Below are 23,865 nucleotides of genomic sequence, written 5' to 3'. Positions count from 1 at the left end.
ACAGGTTGTGCTCAAACTGGCAGTTCTTGTGTGATCTGATAAATAGTAAAACTGATTCCCCTGCTGTATGTTATGGTAATCATAGGATGAACTTGTATTGAGGCTGCCGTCTGGGTAGGAAGTCCTGGGTCCGTCTGGGACCGCGAGGCTAAGGCTGCCGTCTGGGTAGGAAGTCCTGGGTCCGTCTGGGACCGCGAGGCTAAGGCTGCCGTCTGGGTAGGAAGTCCTGGGTCCGTCTGGGACCGCGAGGCTAAGGCTGCCGTCTGGGTAGGAAGTCCTGGGTCCGTCTGGGACCGCGAGGCTAAGGCTGCCGTCTGGGTAGGAAGTCCTGGGTCCGTCTGGGACCGCGAGGCTAAGGCTGCCGTCTGGGTAGGAAGTCCTGGGTCCGTCTGGGACCGCGAGGCTAAGGCTGCCGTCTGGGTAGGAAGTCCTGGGTCCGTCTGGGACCGCGAGGCTAAGGCTGCCGTCTGGGTAGGAAGTCCTGGGTCCGTCTGGGACCGCGAGGCTAAGGCTGCCGTCTGGGTAGGAAGTCCTGGGTCCGTCTGGGACCGCGAGGCTAAGGCTGCCGTCTGGGTAGGAAGTCCTGGGTCCGTCTGGGATCGCGAGGCCGCCACTTGTATTATAAGAGGTCTAGATATATATATATATATATATATATATATATATATATATATATATATATATATATATATATATATATATATATATATATATATATATATATATATATATATATATATATATATATATATATATATATATATATAGTAGGAATTCCCTGTCCTTAGGTGGTATATATGTCTGTGGTTACTTGTTGTGAATAGGCCCTAGGGAGAGGGTAACGTTCTGGCTGGGTTAGAAAGGTTCTGATGAGCGGGTTCTATCTGATCCGAAAACCCAAGCAGAACAGACCCCTACCTATAAAGAACAACCAACACGCCCCCCCGCCCCCAAATCCACCTCAGGCGTGCCATGGTCGGGCCTGCTACTAGTTATAAAGCGGAGATTGAACATTTTCTCTATCTTGGAGTCAAGAGGGTGTTAAGCGAAGCCTCACAATGGCGATATTGCCCTAATCCTAAAATGTTCTGTGTGCTCACATATTGGGGAGGTTTACAAACTCTCAGCACAGGTACCCATCCCAAAGTCCTAGAGTGTGACGCATACAATCAGGGGGTATGAGGGGGCTCCTCAAGTAAGGAGTGATCTGGATGTTTCAGTTCCTTCCTTAATGCCTCCCACTAATGCCTCCCATTTCCTGGCAGATTCGATGGAACCCTGGCCTTGTCGGACTTCTCTCAGTCGAACATCTCCCTCATAATCCAACCAGTGCAGAACTTCCGTTCTCCAACCTTATAAAAAACGCTTTTGCTCTGTAAATACACCTATCGCCATAATTTCCCTCTGCATGTTCAGGTTAATAAATATATAAGAAAAGAACAGTGTTCTGATTACTACAACAGTGTGAATAATCATGAAGGAGGTGAACTTCACGATTTCTGCAGTATAAACAAAGACAACCCAAATAGGTACTTTAAAAAGCAATTTGATTCGCCCTTGCGGTTGAGCCCTTGGCAGTGTGGGTCAGAAATGACCCGGTTCTCTGGGACTTTGAATGGTTGCAGTCGCGCTCGGACCGTATCGCGTTCTACGTGGACGATGTCCTATTTTTCATCACGGACCCTTGATTCTCCGGGCCTCGCATCCTGGAAATCCTCAGGGTATTCGGGGAAACTACTGACCTGCACACGAATTCCGCAAAATCCATATTGTCTCCAGTGTGCGGCCATCAAGGCCGCGACGCTTGGGCATCGCAGTTATCCAGTGCGACAGGCGGTTTTAAATATCTCGACATCTTCGTGTCACCATGCCCTAAAATCTCTTGGGCGCATAACATCACTCCACTGCTCGCAAGCCTCAATAGTGAAACTGCAGTATGGTCCTCCCTTCCCTTCTCCCTATATGTACGTTCGCCCATCCTCAAGATGGTATCACTGCCCCAGATATTATATTGCCTCCAAAACTTCCTGTATCATATCCCGCGCTCCTGGTTTGCGCAAGTCAACGCCATATAAAACAGATTTCTCTGGAATGGTGGAGCGGTCAGGGTCGCTCTTCGCACATGCGTGCAGTCCACGTACTGCGGGGCATCAGGGCAGCAGACATCTATTCCTATTATGTGGCGTCACATCTGCTCATGGTAAACGAGCGGTGGTACACCTCCCCCACGGACCTGGCATACGCGATTGAACATGCGGCAATGGAGCGGACCCCCCTCCTCCATCTCCTATACAGCGCCATGCTCCTGGATTTTTTGCCTCCAGCAGGTAAAGTCGTAAAATTGCTATGGCGGGCTAAAGTATGACAGATGGGTTGGAACGGAAAGCTCACCCGGGCAACCCCACTATGGCAGGGTACGTACCTCCGTCCGGTGGCTGCCTTGAGGGGGTTCCGGGAATGGGACCTGGTGGGATATCGACCCTCGGCGATGTGATGCGGGGCACTTCCTTCAAATCCTACCAGCAACTTCAAGCGGAGTATACATTGCACAAAACACAATTCTACAAATTCCTCCAACTCCGCCATGCACTCACTCCCCTTAGCCACACGCTTGAGACCCTTCCGGAATTCCATCCATTAGAGGGCCGTCTACTAATGGGAGATTTGGGCCTCCACAAGATTAGACAAATATACCAGACCTTAATGACCCATACACAGACAACGCTCGACAAGACGCGACTGGCGTGTCAAGCCGAAATCCCTGACTTGACAGACGACGACTGGGTTGAGGCCATCGCTATCCTGCTGGGAGCAGCGGTCTCTACGAGATACCGCCTGATACAGTTTAAGTATTTGCACCAGGCTTCTTATACCCGGACTAGACTCTGGCAGAGGTGAGTGATCCTATCCCCCGCATTTCTGCGGTGTGACCGACGGGAGGGGACCATTTTGCACAGTTTGGAGTTGCACAGTGTTGCAACCCTTTTGGTGTAGAATTAGGTCCTGCCTCCAGGAGGTGCTAGCGTGGGAACTCCCGCTCGACCCGCGACTCTTCCTCTTGCATAGCACGGACGACATTGGGGGAAACATATATAAGCAACACTTACTGTTTTTAGCTCTCACTATTGCCTAGAGAGACGTATAGCAATTATGGAAAGGGAAGTCTTCCCCTAACGCTGGGTAAATGGAAGACCGAAATGGACAGATGTATGGGGACCGAAATGGCAGTATTTCTAGCTCCCGGTTACCCAGTTAAACATAGGGAAATTTGGGCCCGATGGGCGTCATACTGAGGGATCAAGCTTCCCCCATTGCCTAATGTATATTATTTGGACTATCCCTCACTGTTTGATAATGGTCTCATATGATGATGTATCATGTATTCAAGTCTTGAGATCTTGCAATGTCTGCATTCTGTTTGAGTTATACCTCCTTCATGTTCGGCAGGTGTTTAAATTTGGTCAAAACGCTGGAATTATTGTGATATTATGTCATTTTCTCCTACAGGTCATTGTAGGGCTGTCGCCCGCGTTTCCAACGAGAAACCAAATAAAATCTGTTTTAAAAAAATAATAAAATGCAATTTGAAATTGCACTTAGTTCAACTAACAAACTTAAATAAAGTTTTATGGCAGAAGAGAAGGTTACAGAAGTCAGTTATGCAATTGAAAAAGTTAAACACATTATCAATGCATTGTCAACATGTTCCAATGTCTCAAAATCAAAAGTATGGGTTATGTGAAATATGTGGCTGGAGGAGCAGTAAATCAACACTTTAATAGTTGTGGCAAAGATTTAAAAAAAAAAAAAAATTTTTACTTTTATTTAATAGACCTCTAGCTGTAGATTCCTCACCTTTTGAATATTACCTAGGAGTCTGACTGGATCTGAAAACTTCTCAACAATGTTTCTGTGCTCCGGAAGGCAGTATCTTGTGGATCAGTATTGATGCCATTCTGCTCTGTAAATGACAAGCCGGGCTATGTAGATGCTGCACCTGCATGTAGACGTTAGCTTCTTTCTTTCCATGCCTCCAGGCGTGGATTAGGGTCTTATTTTGTGTTTCATAGTCCGCTTTTGTGCATATTTCTTTCACATTTCTATAGTGTGCAAAGGATGTCACCCCCTAAGATGACAGGTTTTAAACCCTGCAAGGACTGTTACAAGCAGACATTTATGATAGTTCCCCACCAGAGTTGCCTGTGCTGTCTGGGATCAAACTGCAACTTTAAGACCTGCGGAGACTTGGCGTCGATTAACCAGAAGGCCATCAGGGGACATGAGGCGAAACTTTACATAACCAAACACAAGAAGATTCAGCGCCGGTACGGATCCAAGTCCCGTTTCAAGCCAAAGGTCCAACCTTGGTCCTGCTCCCATTCCTAAAGGAGACAGGGCGGACACAAACCCCGCTTCCAAAGAAGACAGAAAACCAACCACTATAGATCTCGCCAAGGCGAGCAGCGCATGCACTGAAACGCAGGCGAGACCTAAAAAGGCATGACTGTGCAAAACCGTACCATCTCACACTAGATTATGATTTGCATTAAGATCTGCTTCGCATTGGCATAGAAGGACCCTCCAGAAGTATTCTGTGCTCATTCCACGAGGGCCAAAGCTACTACCACTGCGTTAGCATGTGGAGTCCCTGTTGTAGAAATCTGACAGACTGCTACATGGGCATCCCTCCATACGTTAACTAAGCACTATTGTCTGGACATTCAAGCCTGCCGAGAGGGGCACTTTGACTGCTTGGTTCTGCAGGACTCTCGGGTTTGAGTCCATTCACAGACCCACCTCCGAATAGGTATTGCTTTGGTATCTACTTAAAAGGTGAGTAATCTGTGGCTAGAAGTCTCTATCAAAAGAAAAAGTTGCTTACCTTTGGCAACGCTTTGTTTGGTAGCTGCAGATTTGTCACCTCTGTCTAGCCACAGAATCCTCATCGACCCACCCATCCTCCAGTCTGTGTTTGGATTCAACCCAAAAATAAGATCCCAAGTCTAGGAATCTGCGCACTGTCTACCAATTTGATTTTGGGGCTCTGAGTCTGGGTGCGTGGATAGTCTCGAAAGCAACTGTCCGCACACGTGAGTGGCGCCTATAAAGGACCCACTTGTCATTTCCACAGTTACACCGTCCGTGCGGAGCCAATAAGGCGCCTCCTTCCGAGCAGAAGCATTGCTGAAACGTTTCCAGATCCAATCTGACACTTGAGCAATATTAAAGAACCAGGATAGAGTCTCTAACAGAACAAGTGTCACCAAAGGTAAATTACAAGTGGTTTGTTGGAAATTGATGAATGCAGGCACTTTATGGGTATGTGTTGCAGTGTATAGTGTACAGTTATGTGAGGAATTATTTGTTTACTTGTTGCTTGAGTGATTAATAGCAGTGCCCCAGTGAAAATCCATATAATCTCATGATGAAAATCTTTGGTTGGAATGATTAATTCTAACAAGCTCAATAACTGTGTTTAAGTTTTGCCTGCACATCGCTTGTGCTGTGCTTTCAGAATCTCTTGTATTTAAAAATCTTAAAAGGGGTTTAGAGCCCATCCATTACTTAATTTTTTCTACCATTGACTGGTTCCCATGTGGCTCCTATGCCACATTACTTACCGATTGGCTGGCTCCAACGTGGGTCTTGTTTGCTTGCTTTCTATTGGTCAGCTCCTTTTGCTCGCTTTCGTCTTCCTCCTTAGTTGCGGCCGTGGACCAAGTACTACTTCCGGTGGCCAGTGTAATTCCACTGGCCACAGGCTCCTGCGGGTTCTTATTTTTATTTTTATTTACTTTTTAGCATGCGCTCTTAGAAGAGTGAATGCCTCGGCAGTCGCTGCTCTTCTTCCCTGCCCTGCCCGCTCTCCCTTTCTTCGCCCCTTGCCTTCTCATCCCTTTTCCTTTCCTTTTCCTTCCATTTTCTGCCCCTTTTTAGGACGAGCCTAGCCCAGCTTGCATGCGCTGCTCTGCGAGGCTTCTTGTAACTGCTCTGTGTGGGCCTGACCCCCCCCCCACGCATTGGGTTGGCTTTTGCGTGTGCCTTTCAACAATGAAGGCACGCAAATGGCTAAAGGCGGGTGCATGTCCCACCTCTTTTCTAATGTTCACTCCCACAGCGTTTTGCCTGCGGGAGCAAGCATCGGCACGCAGGGTGGCAGCTACATTTCTTGTGGGTCAGGTTACTGTCTACTTGCTTTTGTTCATCGCAGTTAACAGGCAATGTGACGCTAGGGGGCATCTGTGTTGAAAAGCTGTTCCCGTTAAGCTATCTTTGCTTGAGGATCGGCTTGTTATTCATGTTGTTTCTGGAGGCAGCAAACGTTATCACTTCATTTAGTAATGGAGCTAGTATTTCCAAACAAAAGCCCCTGCTTTAATGCAATATTTTTTTTAGAAAGTTATTCCCGTCCCTTATCCAGCCCTCCTGTGTTTTACCCTTCACACTCTCTTCGCTTGCCCCCTCCCTTCGTGCATGCATGCGGGTCCATTCCTATTTTCTCCACACGCCGCCCGTGCCTCCATTGTATTACTGCTTGATTTTTTTTTTTTGTAATGATATTTTTTAGTGCAGCAGGTATCATCTTTTTTTTTGTATTTGGACAACTTTCTTGGGTCCCCTGACCCAGTTAGTGTTTTGGGGCAGACCTAGTTCTTTCTTGCGTTTCAGAGCATTAGAGGGCGACCAGTGGATTGACATCACTGAACGCGTTTACAGGAGAAGGCGGGAGTTGCTGAAATACCGCCAATGCGGTCCTAGAGAAACTTTATTATGTTGATTTACTCAATGCACAGCCCTTTAGTTTCACTACATGCTAAAGTGTATTGAATCGTAAGTGACTAGTGTATTTGTAGTCTTGGCGGGGCTACCCCAAACGTGGTACTTCAACCATTCGCCCACCTGTGAGTGTTCTCAGAGGATGCCCTATTGATACCCCTCTTCGAGACAGACCCGGGGCATATGGGAGGCTGAAATGTTTTCAGTGCACAGTGCACACCCTGCCAAGTGAGAAATTTGGGGAGACCTGTTGCTACCTTGCACCGGTTAAATTATATGCAGGAGTGTAAAGCAGGCCCATGTAGTTCTGGGGACCCGTCACATTTCAGGGAACACCGGTCAGCCCTTGGGCCAGGGCTTTAAGTGGGCCGGGTCTCACCGGGTCTGAGCACCAACAGTTTTTTAAAGGGGGCCTCGAAACGGGTCTCTATCGGCCTCTGTTTTGTGCCCTAGCACAGGCGGTCCGTTTTTCCCTGGACTGCAGTGCCAGAAGGCACATCGACATGCATGTGCTCACACTGCTCACTTCTCACTAGTAGAGAAGTGACGACATGACGTCATGCCAGGTGAGCCTTGTAGGGGAAGGGAAATCCTTTAAAGGGAGTCATTTTCTCTCAGGATTTCAAGCCATAGTTGCTGCTTATTTATCTTAAGCAACTAACAATCATTGACAAAGCCAATAGTCCTGACATGGTATGATGTTACTTGTTGTATCATATATCTGGGTGCAATGACAAACAGCAAAATACAAGTCAGGCGGCACACTATGCTAAGCACAGATTTTTATGTGTGTTTAAACCACGCCCTTAATTACATTGGCCACCCCACTTTGAGAGACCCCCCCCAGTTTATCCCACTTAAAGCCCTGCCATGGGCCATGAATATTTGTGAGATACAAGTTTTAAGGGTCCACGTGCTGCAGAGAGGACTCTTGTGGTGTTAAGCTACAGGTCTGTCGGCATGAAGTACGTATGTGTGCAGAAATCCTCTGCCTCCATGTGTAATTAAGTTGTCCATTCCTCATAGTTTCGTGCTTCTTTAGTGAACTGGAGCCTCATTTGGCTGACGGTAGAAAGTAGAAAACAATCACAACAAAAAAAAAACACTGCCAGTCAATGCAGAATATTTGCAAACTTAAAAGGTCCCAAAGGTGATACCTACTGGCTAAAAACATTGACAAAGCCGATAGATCTTGCATAGGCGAGATCTATTGGCTTTGCCAATGCTTGTTTTCCTGTGTCGTCCTCCTTTCTTACTTTCTTGCAAATTTTTGCACACCTTTTTTTTTTTTTAAAAGACATATTTCACAGCAGTGCCAACTGCTATACGATATGGCTTAAACTTGAGAGGAAAAAAAGCACTACAACACGGTCATGGCTGGCTGGGTCTTAGCTCTTTAAAAAAAAAAAACTTAAAACCATGCTGCACAGCAGCACACACTTATTTGTAATGTCTAAAGAAAAGATTGACAAAACCAGTAGATTCGCAGAGGCAAGACCTATTGGCTTTGCCGATGCTTATTTCCTTTTTACGGTGCTGTAGGAAGCTGGCTATGTATGTGGTATGCCACTATGTGATTATACCATGCACAGTCCAAAGATTTCCCAGAAGTGTACAGGGCTCGATGCAAACCCAAAGTGCTCTATTTGTGGTAGTGTGGGTGAGTAGCCTTAGGCCGAATACAGATTAGTGCCAGTCATTTGTTGTGCACACAATAACCAATAAATGACACAAGACTCAAAAAGGAGAGCCACACTAATTTTAGAAAAATAACCTGTGCTCAAAGTTTATTTTAAGACAAAGATCTTCGCAAAAAGGTAAGGGCGTTTTTAAACAGGAATGGTTTTCAGTTTCAAAAGTGGACACAGTGCAATTTTCAGTCTCTGCAATGTTTACCTTTAAAGGAAAACAATAATGCATTTTTACAAGTAAGTGAACAGCTTAAAAAGCCAGTCTTCGGGTTGCAGGGTCAGCAGAGGGCATGTTTTAGGTAAGCACCAATACTGCACCACCATTGGCACAGGGGCGACCCAGTGTAGGGGTCAAAATTGAAGATCAGGCCCAATGTTACCCAGTGGAGAATGGGGGTGCTTAAAGACTGACTGCTTGCAGGTAAGAAAAGTGGCTGCAGGGCTTCCGCTTTGAAGGTTTAGGCAAATTCAGGGGGGCCAGAAGGCAGCACCATACATACACCAACAGCACGAGGACAGTCAGGTGCAGGGTGTGTAAGAAACTGGCTCTATATAAACACTGTACTAAAGTGAGGTACAGTGTGTATAGAGTCCAAGGGTCTCCAGAGGTTTGGCAGAGGTTAAAGTTAGATAGAACCTTACTCTCTAAAGGGGTAGCTTGGTCAAGCAGTAAGGAAGTATCAGAGGAGAATGTTAAGCATTTGATATGCACACTCAGTCAGCAAACAAATTCACACACTCAAAGACGGATCTCTAGGCCAATTGTTTTTGTATAAAAAGATATACTGTTATTTTATTAGAACCAAGCAAGCCTGATACAGGTAAGTATTCAATTCTTTTCTGTAATAAGTTACTTGTTGTCAACAGTTTTAAAAAGCAATGAAGATTGTACTTGATTTGATTTACAGGGGTTGCAGTAGGTTGCAATACTTAGTAAATGCAGTACATTGAAATGAAGGGCTTTTTAAAGTAAATGCATGTAAAATTACTTTTGCGTTACTCTTGTAATCCAATGCTGGACTCCTAGGTTCAGCACTGGGACATTTACTTAAACAGGTAAGTAATTACGTATTCGTAGTTTGTACGATTTCGAAAGAATATTTTCAGTTTTCAAAAGTCCACATGTAAAAACTTTTTGGACCAGTACATTGAAATACATAGGCTTTTCCGGTAAATTGCAGGTAAGTTACTTTTGTGTTACTTCTGTAATCCAGGGCTGGACTCCTAGATTCAGCACTGGGACATCTACTTAAACAGGTAAGTAATTAAATTTTTGTAGTTTGTACGATTTTTAAAGAATGTTCTTGTATTTCAAAAGTTGACACTTAGAAACCTTTTCACAAAGAACCCCCAATGTTATCCTATTGAAGGAAATTCAATTCACAGTAAGTTACTTTTTAGTTACTTTTCTTACTCAGTGCTGGACACATGGGTTCAGCACTGGGACCTTTCCTGCAAACAGTTGGGAAAATTCGGTTAGGTTATTTGTGCGATTTTTAAGGAATATTCTTAGTTTTCAAAAGTTGACGAATAAACTTTTTGGGAGAAAAGGTGTATATGTTATCCTATGAGGAAAACCAGGTTATCGGTTTCGAGTTAAGTATTCAGTCTTTGAAGTTAGGGTTCTGGGGCAAGACTCGGGGGTCTCCCAGGGTCAGTGATGCACTGTTGTTGCCCCCCCAGTGGCACTAGGGCGGCCGGGTGTAGAGTGTTGAGGCCTAATGTTATCCTATGGAGGATAGAGGGACTCCAGTTGGTGGCTGCTGGCAAGCAGGCCACGGGGTTGTGGGAGCAAAGCTCCTAGGGTTAAGCTCAGGGCAAGTTGGGGACCAAGTTAGCACCAAAGGGGCACCCTCAGCGGCACTAGGGCGGGCGGGTGCAGGGTGCTGTTTTGAAGTCGGGTGCCCTGTTGATTTCAATGGAGATTCTCTGGGACAAAGAAACACTGCAGGCTCAGGGACGAGGATCCTCTAGGAGTGACCACCACTTCGAGGGATAAGTTGGGATGTTGAGAGTTGATTAGGCACTGCTGGGTTGGGCACACAAGGCTGCGGGGCATCGGGTGCAGGGGTGCCTTGGGACGTCGTATTTCTTTATCTGCTCTGGTCGCGGTAGGGGGGGTCCTCTGGGTTGAGGCTGCAGGCGTCAGGAGGCTTGAGGCAGGTCAGGGGTCACCCGATCTCTGGTCAGGGGTACCTCCTCGTGGTATTTGTCCACTTGAGCTCGGGCCATATTCGGTGGGTGCAGAGTGTGCGGGATTCGCGGTTCCTGGCTGGCACCAGAAGCTGCAGTTCAAACACGTCCGGTGTTCACGAGGTAAACAGCTTGGAAAGTGAAGGCAGGCAGGTCCTCTGGGGTTTTTGAGGTTGCTGGCTGCTGGAACAAGCTGGGATTTCGCAGTAGCAGGTTCGAGGGGAGACAGGCCTGAGGGGATGGGGCCAAGTCAGTGGTCATCGTCCTCTTGTTAGCTCTGCACAGCTTTTCGTCCTCCTTCTTCTCTTCTTGTGGTTGCTGGATCTGAGGAAGGAAGATTCAGGGTGCCCCTAAATACTAAATTTAGGGGCGTTACAGGTAGGTAATCAGCAGGGACCAATGGGTCCCTTCCCTGCGGTGGGTGCACCCCCGATATTGCCAATCTCCAGTGGGAGGGGGGCAGGAGCCTGTCCCTGGTTGGCTGGGTCCCCCCATCATCAAGACGGCAGGGACTCGAGGTTGTGCTTCACCTCGCCTCCCCCACCTTAGGGGTGGAGTTGGCAGAGGTGGGCACACCTCTCTTCCTCACTTGTTTTTCCCGCCGGTTCTCCCGCCCAAAGTGGGGTGTAGAACCAGTGGGGACCAGTTGCTGAGTACAGCAAGTGGTCTGGAGAAGCTCACCAAGGCGGCAGGCCTTTGAAGCTTCTCCTGCCCATCCTGGGGGAGGGGACCTAGCACCTCGTCCCAGGATGTGCATTGTTGCAGGCCCTCGAGAGCGGATGGCTCTCGACCCAGGGGTCAGCAACATGTCTGGTGGGTGGCAGCCTAAGCAGCCACTCAGTCTGGACACTGGTTGTGGGTCGAGTTCAGGGGGCATTTCTAAAATGCCCTCTGTCGTGCGTTTTACATTAAAACCCACACTGGCATCAGTGTGGGTATAAGTGCAGAGAAGTTTGATACCATACATCCCAGACTTCAGTGTATCTATCATGGTACTGTGGAGTTTGAAATGACAACCTCCCAGCACCATATACTCTTTAATGGTACACTGCACTTACAATGTCTGAGAATGGACTCAGACACTGTAGGGGCACAGGGCTCATGCCTCTGTGCCCTCACCATTGGCATTGTGCACCCAGCTAGAGGGTTGACCGACCAAGGCCAGGGCAGTGGTTGGTAGACATGGCACATAGGGATGTGTGCAGTGTTGACTCTTCACTTTTGATCTGCACCAGTGTGTTTGTGAAAAGGTACAGGGCCCCTAACGGTGGCACAATTGGTGCTGCAGCCCTTAAGAGCCTTCTCTGGTCACAGTGCCCTGGGCACATGGGGTACCATTTACCAAGGACCTACCTGTGGCCAGAGTTGCCAATTGGGTTTTGTTTTGGGGAAAGGACACAGGCCCTGGGGTCTTGATTGGCAGGGCCCCAGAGCACATCAAGTCAAAGATCATTAGTAGTCTGGCAACAACAAAAAAGGGGGGGGGGGGTTACTGCAACAGAAACCCACTTTCTCACAGGGTGCAAACAGTGTTGGGCGCCCAATGCAATTCAGTGGAGAAACTCTGTTTGGGAAACAGGCTGCAGGCGACGAACTGGAGGCTGCACAAAGGCAACCAGCAACAGCAGATGTAAGTTGGGATGCTGGAGATCGTAGGGACACTGTCTGTCGTGCTTCTCAAGGCCCAGGGGCTTCGGGTGAAGGGGTGAACTTTGACGTCTGGTTTCTCTTACCGGGAACCTTTGGATTCACACTGCATGTGCCGTCCTGGATTCCTGGAGTGGTCATCCAACCCTGGACTTGGACTCTGGATAACTGGTAAACCTTTTCTGGATCGGTAGGCCACCTGGACACAGGCCAAAGGCTTCTGGTGCAGAGTGGTCAGGGATCACGGATCAGGATGGCATCAGAGTCCTTTTTGTTGGTTTCTTGTGGACAGAGCCACTGCCAGGGGTTGTGGAGGTCGCCGACTGCAGGACAGGTGTTGTATCTTCGCAGGATCTTCGAGGCTGCAGACAGGCAGGTAGGACTGGAGCCAAGTCAGTGGGCTTTGACAGTCTTCTCTGCACAGCTTCTTCTTCGTCCTTCTTAGGTCGACAGGAACTAGTTTCAGGGTTTGGGGAAGCCACCTAAATACTAGATTTAGGGGTATTTTAAGGGAGTGACAGGGCCATACAGCAGCTTACCTCGGGTGTCTGCACCCTCAATTATGCCATCCTCCTGTGGGAGGGATTCATAGCCCTAACCCTGATAGGGGGAGTTCCTCCCACTTCAAGATGGCAGGGACTTAAAGATGTGCTTCTCCTAGTCTCCTTCACCTTAGGGGTGGAGTTGGCACACCTCCTATTCTTCCTAGTTTTTTCTGCTGGTTTTTCCACCCACAGTTGGGGCGTAACGGGGGGCTGCCACCTGCTGCTAGCAGCAGAGGCTTGGGGTTGCATTACAAAGGCGGCAGGCATTTGAAGCTTCCCCCTCCAGGACTGTGCCCATCCTGAGGTAGGAGTTGTGACACCTCTGCCCAGGATGTGCTTTGTTTCTGGTCCAAGAGACCAGTGGTCCTCAACCCAGGGGTCCAGAAACATGTCTTGTGGTGACAGGCTGCCTACCAACCCTGGAGTGGTCTGTAATCACATCAGGGTTGGTAGGTTTCCAGGGGGCTCATTTGAGGTGCACTCTGAGTATGTTTCAATAACTCCCACACTGGCATCAGTGTGGGATTATTGAGAGGAGTGGTTTGGTATAAAAAAAACTCCTTGATTCAAAGAAGCATCATGGTGCTGGGGAGCTCTAGTTGTATAGTTTCCAGCCCATGTACTCTCTTTGGCTTCCCTGGCACTTACAGTAGCTAAGAATAGACTTAAATATTGTAGGGGCATATCTGCTGATTCAGATATGCCCACCCCTGTGATATAGTGCATCCTGCCGTAGGGCTGTAAGACCTGCTAGAGGGGTGACTTACCTATACCTTAGGCAGTGATAGTTGGCATGGCACACAGGCAGTTATTTTGTCTGCACCAGGCCATGCTTACTGCAGTGGTGCTTTGTATGGCCTAGGGGTGGGGTCCCTAGGGGACCATCTTCAGTCCCGTTCCCCTAGGTACCAAGGTACCGTTTGCCAGGGACTTACAGGGAGCCTGAAGGACCAATTGTGGAACAGTTTTAAGGAAGAAGCACTGACACAGGACCAGGTCGGCAGAGACCATGTGCACTTCAATCGAAACCACATCATTTTCCAGGCAAAAAGTTGGGGGCTAACCATGTCAAAAGAGACACTTTCTCACAGGTGCTTAACATTATACTCATCCTATGGTTTCCTGACTCTAAGCCTAAGTAGATAAACAAGAAATCCAGTGAGTCATCCACAGCACAGAGCAGCTGAAACATGCGGTAACTGCAGTCCTGGACCCTTTTTCATTTCAACGGAATTTTGAATTGTTCGAAAGTCTACTCTAAAAGAGAACCCTAGAATTATAATTGGTTATGAATGTATTTTAACGGTGTTACATAATCGTCCACCTTTGTTTGATACATTGACGTGCATTTGTCAGTGGGATGGTACTAGAAAGCTTGCCTGATGTTGTGTGCCCTGCTAAGCCATATCACAATTAATTTTCTTTCATGATAGGTATGCTGATGTAATTGTCCATCGTTTGCTGGCAGCAGCTATTGGAGCAGATTGCACATACCCAGATCTCACAGACAAAAATAAACTGGCAGACATCTGTAAAAATATTAACTTCCGACACAAAATGGCTCAATATTCTCAGAGGTCATCAGTGGCATTCCACACACAGGTAAAATGTTTTTCCGCAATGTTAAATTTCTTCTATTGGAAGCAATGCAATTGTGTAGTGTATTTACAGGTTCATGCACAACTCTGATCTGTTGCACAGCACGAAGTTGGTTTAGTGGTTTTTCTATTTGTGTTTTTGATACCTATTTTCAAACCGGAAATGTAATTTTTTATCAAATTGTTCGGTGTTGCATATGTCAGTCAGTTCTGGAAACCTTTTTTGAGTTTTCATTTAATTTGTGAAAAGCGTGTATACTCAGCAAAACCGTAAGGTTCTTTGACAAGCATCAGAATCTTGCAAACACGGAACACACAACTAGTGACGGTAAATGGTAATTGGAAGTGAATAGCCAAAACTCTGCCTTCAATAACTTGATTTTTTAAGTTCCCTTTGAAGGGGAAGAGATTTTTCAAGAGTATTTAAGTTTTCCAAGGTTCCCCTACAACAAAGGAGAGGGATTCATAACTAATACATCAAGCACTCACGGTAGGTTATCGCTGAAGTGAAGTAATTTTGGTGAAAGGTGACAGTGAAATGTGCTTCTTGTATAGGAACGGCAATAGTATTTTCCTACTAAATTACAGGAACTTGTATTAAGGACGACACTTATAATATTATGTTTTACATTCTTCACTGAAAAAACTCACCAGTAAGAGACATGTCACACCAACTTGTTGGCTGTTCCTAGGCATACTCTCAATTTGTAACCATTGAGACATCTGAGTGGTCAACTGTATGTCTTATTCCCATTTCTATATAGGCATCTCTCACTCTGTGACTGATCTTCCCTCCAGTATATTCAAGTTGTATCTCATGAAAATGTATTACTTTTTGTTATTGTTCAGTGGATGGGAGAATACTTGTACCCTTCCCTTTAGTATAATTTAGAGTTTCCAGTGTGGAAGATTGATGTTCTATGTTTAAGGCCCTGTTTCACTTGTTTAAACGTTTCCATTGTACCTTGAAATCCACCTCATCTGCAAGCTCAAAATAGAATGTCAGCATTGAAATACTGAACTAACCAGAAACGTTCCAAATGTTCTCCAGTATTTGCAAGCTATAGAATCTTAGGAGGTCATTGCCATTCTGGCTGAATGACCCCTAAATTCTGTGACATTCACTTTGACTGTGCCTGTGACCTCGTCTATATTGCCAGTGTTAAAAATCAAACACAACAAGCTGGTGTGAGAAATGGGTTGTTGGTTGACTGGTGTGTGAACCCTGATCAGGCAACAGCCATAATCCCTTTCAGGGTGTAAGACCAAAAGTCACGAAATTAACCTGTGCTTAATGCTGGCTAGCAAGCAGTCAGGCTTAAGTTAAAGGCAATGTTAAAATGATTTATGCAGCACACAAACAGTAATAAAGTGAAACCACAACACAAGAAAAATCCCAAACCAATTTAGAAAACTAGATTATATTTTAATAAATTATTTGGCACCAAAACAACAAAAATCCTATGGGTAAAACTGGATATATTATTTAAAGAATGAAGTGGAAAATAGCGTCACAAAGCACCAACAAGGGATATCTGGTCACGCTGGACCAGGACAAAGTCAAAAATTCAGGCCAACCGCAGCTAGTGGTATCAGCCTTGGGCCGATGAGCATAAATACCTTAGTCCGGGTTGTGTCGAAGTCGAAGATCCTCTCTGATGCGGAGCGCAGACAAGACGATGCACCAGTGTCGATCTACGTGGCAATGCACTGGTTATGGTTGCCCAATAGCGGCGATGTATTGGCTCCGCAGAGTTTCAGCATCGTCGTCGAGGCTGTTGTCGACGGGGATTCGAGGACCTTGCTTTTTGTCTAGAGCAGGGGTTACTCATAGTACGGCCCGCGGGCCGCCAGCGGCCAGGCAAGCCTTCCTCGGCAGCCCGCGGACCTTGCAGACATCCTACATGTGTTTTAAAAAAATAAATAAATAGTGTTAGCAAACACTGCCGGTTGCAGCAGCCCGGACTCTGAGACTCTGCTCTGTGGGGGCCGGGGGGGATTCCAGTGATTGTCAAAGTGGAGATGAAGGGGCCTAAGAGGTGAAATACAACAAAGCTTTATTACCATGTAAATGGTCTTTTAAAGACCTGTGAAGTACTCGGGTGCGGCTATGTGTGAGTGCTGGGAAGCTGTCTCAGGGCGGCTGTGTGTGCGCGCTGGGAAGCTGTCTCAGCCCAGGCTGAGGGCTGACACACACACGGGTGAGATGACAGAGGATGACGGAGGGAGGGAGACAGAGGGAGGGAGACAGGGATAGATAGAGGGAGGGAGACAGAGAGAGAGAGAGACGGAGGGAGTTAGACAGAGGGGGGAGACGGAAGGAGGGTGGGAGATGGAGGGGGACGGAAGGAGGGAGAGGGAGGGAGGGAGAGAGAGAGGGAGGGAGATGGAGGGAGACAAGGAGGGAGGGAGATAAGGAGGGAGGGAGATGGAGGGAGACAGGGAGGGAGGGAGCGAGTCGGAGGGAGAGAGACAGGGAGGGAGACGGAGGGAGAGAGACAGAGAGAGACAGAGGGAGACGGAGGGAGGGAGACGGACGGAGGGAGGGAGACGGAGGGAGGGAGAGGGAGACAGAGGGAGAGAGACCGAGGGAGAGAGACCGAGGGAGAGAGACCGAGGGAGAGACAGAGGAAGAGGGAGGGAGACGGAGGGAGAGACAGAGGAAGAGGGAGGGAGACAGGGAGGGAGACGGAGAGAGGGAGACGTACGGAGGGAGAGAGAGGGAGACAGATGGAGAGAGACAGATGGAGAGAGACAGATGGAGAGAGACAGATGGAGAGAGACAGATGGAGAGAGACAGAGGGAGAGAGACAGAGGGAGAGAGACAGAGGGAGAGAGACAGAGGGAGAGGGAGGGAGACGGAGGGAAAGAGATGGGGGAGAGAGACAGGGGAAGAGAGACAGGGTGAGAGACAGGGGGAGAGGGAGGGAGGGAGGGGGAGGGGGAGGGAGGGGGAGGGGGAGGGAGGGGGAGAGGGAGAGAGAGAGAGAGATCTGTGTATGCTGGGTCTGGTGGCTCAGTGGACGAAGGAGTCTGCTGCAGGGACCTGTGTTCAACCTCATGGTCACAATTTTTTTTTGCTTTAGCCCCGCCCCTCCCCTCTGACCCCACCCCCACCGGTGCGGCCCTCGGCCACAAATCATACTGTAAATTTGGCCCCCGAGATAAAGTTTGTGAGTACCCATGGTCTAGAGCATCACACAGTAATAGTTCCAAAGGAGATTCGGTGTCTCCGAGCCACGCAACAGCAGTGAATTACCAGTTCTGATACTCACAACAGGGGCAATGCACCAGTTCCGATCCGCACAACAGTGATAATGCGGTGGTGATTATCCACGTAGTGATGTCGATGCAACGGTTCCGTTCTCCGTAGCGGTGGTGTTGTGTTGGTTCCGCAAGAGAGCACGCTCTTTAGGCTCACTTCTAAGGGTCCAGGACATGAGTATCATCACTTGGCAAGGCAGACTCACAAATGTCTGAGTCTAGGTGAGAAAGCAGGATAGTTGGAAGTCTTTTAAATCCCTGAGATTTCACATCAGTAGGCCATCCAACTAGCCCTTGGAGTCACTGGGTTCTGGGGACAAGTGCTGCAGGTCCAAATCACCTCACCCACGCAAAGAGGGCAGTAGTTCAGCGCAGCAGTTCTTCCAGAACAGCAGTCCAGCAGAGTGGCAGGCCCTCTGCAGCATAGAAGTCCTTCATGGTAGCGTTTACACAGGTCCAGAAGTGTACTCAAGTGGTAGAGTCTGAGGTGCAGTTCATATACCCACTGATGCCTTTAAAGTGGGGGAGACTTCAGAGAAGGGCCTTTGAAGTGCACAGTGGTCCTTCCTTTCTGCCCTGGCTCCAGACTCACTACAGGGGCCTTGCAGTCCTTTGTGTGGGGGCAGGGGAAAGCATATTCAGGTGTAAGTGTGAGGCTGTGCTCAGCTCCTCCCTCCCATCCTTCCAGGGGTGTCCCATCAAGTCACACCTAAGCTCCTGTTGTGTGTGGCTGTCTAGGGGGAATACACAAATCCCAGCTGTTACCTTCCCCAGACGTGTATCAGAGACAGGCTGCAGCCACACAGGGCTATGGGCAGAAAAATGGCAATTTTCTAAAAGTGGCATTTGGAAAATTGAAATGATAAATTTGATTTTGCCATTAGGAAGGATTTATCATCACAGTTACATAGGTACTAAACATGATAGATCTACCTCCTCCCAATTAGGGATTACAGCTTATTAGATGTAATAAGGAATCCCCAATGTTATCTTATGGAGTTTTTCACTACCAGGACTTGAAAAGCTGAAACGTACATGTCCTACTTTTTTATTTCACAGCACCCTGCCCTATGGGCTGCATAGGGCCTACCTTAGTGGTGACTTAAATGGAATAAAAGGGGAGTTTAAGGTTTGGCAAAGGATTTTAAATCATTAAACCAAACAAGGCTTAGCACCAAGAGGATATACAATTTTTACTTAGGAACTACACAGCTCATGGGAATAATTATTTCCCCTCAGCTACTGGTATTGCATCCAAATTAATGTAGTCCTAGCCCTCTCTAATTTCAAAAGAAACCAATATAGCAACCCTCCGCTATCTGACTCCTCCACAGAAACAGGTGAAGAAACCTCAAGAAAATGAAGGTGAGAGTGAGAGGGCACCTCACGTACGCAACACCAGGGAGGCTACCAGCCGGTTCTCGCCAGTATGCCCACGTTTTATCATCATCGGTTACCCACTCACAAAAGTCAGGAAACTAAAGTCCAGTGAAAAAAGAAAGGAAACAGATCAAGAAAGAAAAGTTTGTTACTGTCCCCATCAAAGAAAGAAGCCCGTGTATTGCGAAGAACCAGATGTCCCAAGCAATATTTAAAATTGAGTTAGAAACTCACTTAAAGTAACCCTCTTTATTCAAACTAGTGAGTCTACTTAAAGTAAAAGCACTCGATGTTGCTAACCTTTGTAAAGAAGGCCAACATGTTTCATTGCCACTTATCTTTGTTCTGGCAAATTCATCAGGGCATAGGGTTTCAATCAAGCACCTCACTGGACAAATGCTTTTATGTTGCGGAAGGGCTGTTAAAAACAGAGAAGAAAACAAAACCGAATAGCCAATTTCTGTTCTATTATCAATTAAAACATACCAACCACATGTATTCATAGTCAAATATTTTACACACCAATTACTCGTTTCAAATGGAGGTATTTACCATGTAGAGGCCGAGGGCATTCCTACCTGCCTCCACTATACCACACGGGGTTGTATTGAATACTCTTTCCCTGATTTTTAGAGCTGCACTATTGCTAACTCGTTATTCACCTGTGGAAAGAAGGCGTATTTTTAAGAAAAACATTTTGTCAGTCAGACTTCGTATCTCACGTCATTTCATAGTGTGTATAGTATTTTATGAATACCCCTATTTATTCCACGCTGACACTCTCATTAAATCCAGCATCCATTTAAAAATATGCCGGAAGCGTTTCTGCTTTCCATAATGCACCCAATGCGGCTATATCTACAATCATTCGGCGCATCTGATCACCACCCCAGCACACGTTAATGCCCGTCATCGCACAGAGCATTTGTAAGGGCACTCAACCACTGATACAATTCTCTCACCGCAACCGCTATCTGGAAGGGCCGTCTCTCATCCCCGCTTCACTTTTCCTGTTGGAACGCGGCTACTGATATTCTCCTCCCTGAGCTCCGCCCCTCTGCATCCGCCTCACGTGTTATGGGGCCAGAGCTCGCACCAATTAGATCTCTTACCCACCCACGGCGGCCATCTTAAAGTGTATAGTAGTCCATATAAGCCATTATTAATTCGGGATCTCAGAGCACTACAGGGGTGCAGAAAGAGGATAGTTCCCAGCACTATAACCACGTGTATCCAATAAACATGGGTTCACCCAGATTCTCATCATGTGATCATTGAGCGGTATCTCGATTTCAGACTGCTCATATCATCTTAGGTATTTTGCATGGTGCTGCTGGGTCTAAGCTTAAAAAGGGTAGCACGCTATCTTTTCACCTACCCACGGTGCACCCCCTGAATACTTCAATCAAGAAACCCTAGGAGGAGAATATTATGAATTACTCCACTCGCCACTGCATCTATTCTGAAGGGATTCATATTAGTTTCACGCCTGTCTCCTGGGCATTTCTGCAGTAAAACCCAATAGGTTCTTAACAATACTGTCAAGGGTTCTACTGTCTACTTACTTTGTTCCACTCAATGTGATCGTTTAAACCTACTTGATCCACTTTTTCAGAAAAAATCCAACGAGCTTCTCTGGTTGCTAGGACTTGCTCAATACAATCATTGCTGGCCACTACCTTCTCCAAGACCACCCACTTTAAGGCCTGTAAATCATGTTTAGATTCGCAAAAGTGTTGTACCAGGCGCGTGGTAAGTCTACCAGCTTTAATAGTGCTTAAATGTTCTTGGATCCGAATTTTTATTTTCCTTGTTGTCAGACCAACATACTGTAACCCACACTGACATGTAAGTCTATAGATAACGTTTGTTGTGTTGCAATTTGAAAATTTATTCAAATACCAAATGTTACCGTTGTTTAGGCTTACACACTTGGTCTTCTCCGTCAAGTGACAGACCGAACAACTACCACAAGGATAGTGTCCGGCTGGGAGGGGAACGAGAACACCCTTTTACAATTTTTGAATTGGCTTAACAATCTTGACCCCTGTCTAAAATTCACCTGGACAATGAGCAATGATCACGCGGTATATTTAGATCTTGACATTAAGGTGCAAGGTAACAAACTGAATACGATGGTCCACCAAAAAGGGTCTGATAGAAATTCATTGCTGCACTATCAGTCATATCCCCCTAGGGCTCTACCGGATAATTTACCGGCAGGCCAATTTTTTAGGTACCGCCGTAATGGCTCTACCTTAGAGACTTTCTCCCAACAGGCAGAGGAGCTCTCGGGTAAATTGATTCAAAGAGCTTATCCCAAGAAGATCATTAATAGAGCATGTAAAAGGGCCCGGAATACACCACGGGAGGCACTTATAGAAAGGAACATAAGGGAAGCAGGTGATTGTCTGACTGTGGTTATGACATATGACCCCTTGGCTTCCAAGATAAGACAATTGATGAGGAAACATTGGCCACTGCTGTCCACTGCAGATTTTAAAATGCCCCAACCCAGATTTGCGTTCAAGCGTGCTACTAATTTAAAAGATAAATTGGTACATTCACGACCGCAGGTGACACAAAGGATTTCATCGGTGCCGGCCGGACACTATCCTTGTGGTAGTTGTTCGGTCTGTCAGTTGACGGAGAAGACCAAGTGTGTACGCCTAAACAACGGTAACATTTGGTATTTGAATACATTTTCAAATTGCAACACAACAAACGTTATCTATAGACTTGCATGTCAGTGTGGGTTATAGTATGTTGGTCTGACAACAAGGAAAATAAAAATTCAGATCCAAGAACATTTAAGCACTATCAAAGCTAATAAACTTACCACGCGCCTGGTACAACACTTTTGCGAATCTAAACATGATTTACAGGCCTTAAAGTGGGTGGTCTTGGAGAAGGTAGTGGCCAGCAATGATTATATTGAGCAAGTCCTAGCAACCAGAGAAGCTAGTTGGATTTTTTCTGAAAAAGTGGATCAAGTAGGTTTAAACGATCACATTGAGTGGAACAAAGTAAGTAGACAGTAGAACCCTTGACAGTATTGTTAAGAACCTATTGGGTTTTACTGCAGAAATGCCCAAGAGACAGGCGCGAAACTAATATGAATCCCTTCAGAATAGATGCAGTGGTGGGTGGAGTAATTCATAATATTCTCCTCCTAGGGTTTCTTGATTGAAGTGTTCAGGGGGAGCACCGTGGGTAGGTGAAAAGATAGCGTGCTACCCTTTTTAAGCTTAGACCCAGCAGCACCATGCAAAATACCTAAGATGATATGAGCAGTCTGAAATCGAGATACCACTCAATGATCACATGATGAGAATCTGGGTGAACCCATGTTTATTGGATACACGTGGTTATAGTGCTGGGAACTATCCTCTTTCTGCACCCCTGTAGTGCTCTGAGATCCCGAATTAATAATGGCTTATATGGACTACTATACACTTTAAGATGGCCGCCGTGGGCGGGTAAGAGATCTAAGTGGTGCGAGCTCTGGCCCCATAACACGTGAGGCGGAAGCAGAGGGGCGGAGCTCAGGGAGGAGAATATCGGTAGCCGCGTTCCAACAGGAAAAGTGAAGCGGGGATGAGAGACGGCCCTTCCAGATAGCGGTTGCGGTGAGAGAATTGTATCAGTGGTTGAGTGCCCTTACAAATGCTCTGTGCGATGACGGGCATTAACGTGTGCTGGGGTGGTGATCGGATGCGCCGAATGATTGTAGATATAGCCGCATTGGGTGCATTATGGAAAGCAGAAACGCTTCCGGCATATTTTTAAATGGATGCTGGATTTAATGAGAGTGTCAGCGTGGAATAAATAGGGGTATTCATAAAATACTATACACACTATGAAATGACGTGAGATACGAAGTCTGACTGACAAAAAGGTTTTCTTAAAAATATGCCTTCTTTCCACAGGTGAATAACGAGTTAGCAATAGTGCAGCTCTAAAAATCGGGGAAAGAGTATTCAATACAACCCCGTGTGGTATAGTGGAGGCAGGTACGAAAGCCCTCGGCCTCTACATGGTAAATACCTCCATTTGAAACGAGTAATTGGTGTGTAAAATATTTGACTATGAATACATGTGGTTGGTACGTTTTAATTGATAACATAAATTGGCTATTCTGTTTTGTTTTCTTCTCTGTTTTTAACAGCCCTTCCGCAACATAAAAGCATTTGTCCAGTGAGGTGCTTGATTGAAACCCTATGCCCTGATGAATTTGCCAGAACAAAGATAAGTGGCAATGAAACATGTTGGCCTTCTTTACAAAGGTTAGCAACATCGAGTGCTTTTACTTTGAGTAGACTCACTAGTTTGAATAAAGAGGGTTACTTTAAGTGAGTTTCTAACTCAATTTTAAATATTGCTTGGGACATCTGGTTCTTCGCAATACACGGGCTTCTTTCTTTGATGGGGACAGTAACAAACTTTTCTTTCTTGATCTGTTTCCTTTCTTTTTTCACTGGACTCTAGTTTCCTGACTTTTGTGAGTGGGTAACCGATGATGATAAAACGTGGGCATACTGGCGAGAACCGGCTGGTAGCCTCCCTGGTGTTGCGTACGTGAGGTGCCCTCTCACTCTCACCTTCATTTTCTTGAGGTTTCTTCACCTGTTTCTGTGGAGGAGTCAGATAGCGGAGGGTTGCTATATTGGTTTCTTTTGAAATTAGAGAGGGCTAGGACTACATTAATTTGGATGCAATACCAGTAGCAGAGGGGAAATAATTATTCCCATGAGCTGTGTAGTTCCTAAG

At 46.6% G+C, this 23,865-nt stretch overlaps 1 protein-coding gene across 1 annotated transcript in view; it reads left to right on the top strand.

Annotated features, from left to right (window-relative positions):
• The window catches only part of DIS3 (DIS3 exosome endoribonuclease and 3'-5' exoribonuclease), a 356,327-nt gene that overhangs the window by 297,365 nt on the left and 35,097 nt on the right, over window positions 1–23,865 (top strand). The window contains exon 18 of the mRNA XM_085622000.1: window positions 14,287–14,455. Within this exon, the coding sequence (XP_085478126.1) occupies window positions 14,287–14,455 (169 nt within the window). The remainder of the gene's footprint in view (window positions 1–14,286; window positions 14,456–23,865) is intronic.

The sequence above is a fragment of the Triturus cristatus genome, chromosome 8, assembly GCF_964204655.1.
Source record: "Triturus cristatus chromosome 8, aTriCri1.1, whole genome shotgun sequence".
NCBI classification, from domain to species: domain Eukaryota; kingdom Metazoa; phylum Chordata; class Amphibia; order Caudata; family Salamandridae; genus Triturus; species Triturus cristatus.
Note: the sequence above shows the minus strand (reverse complement) of the source record. Positions and strands in the feature narration are given on the sequence as shown.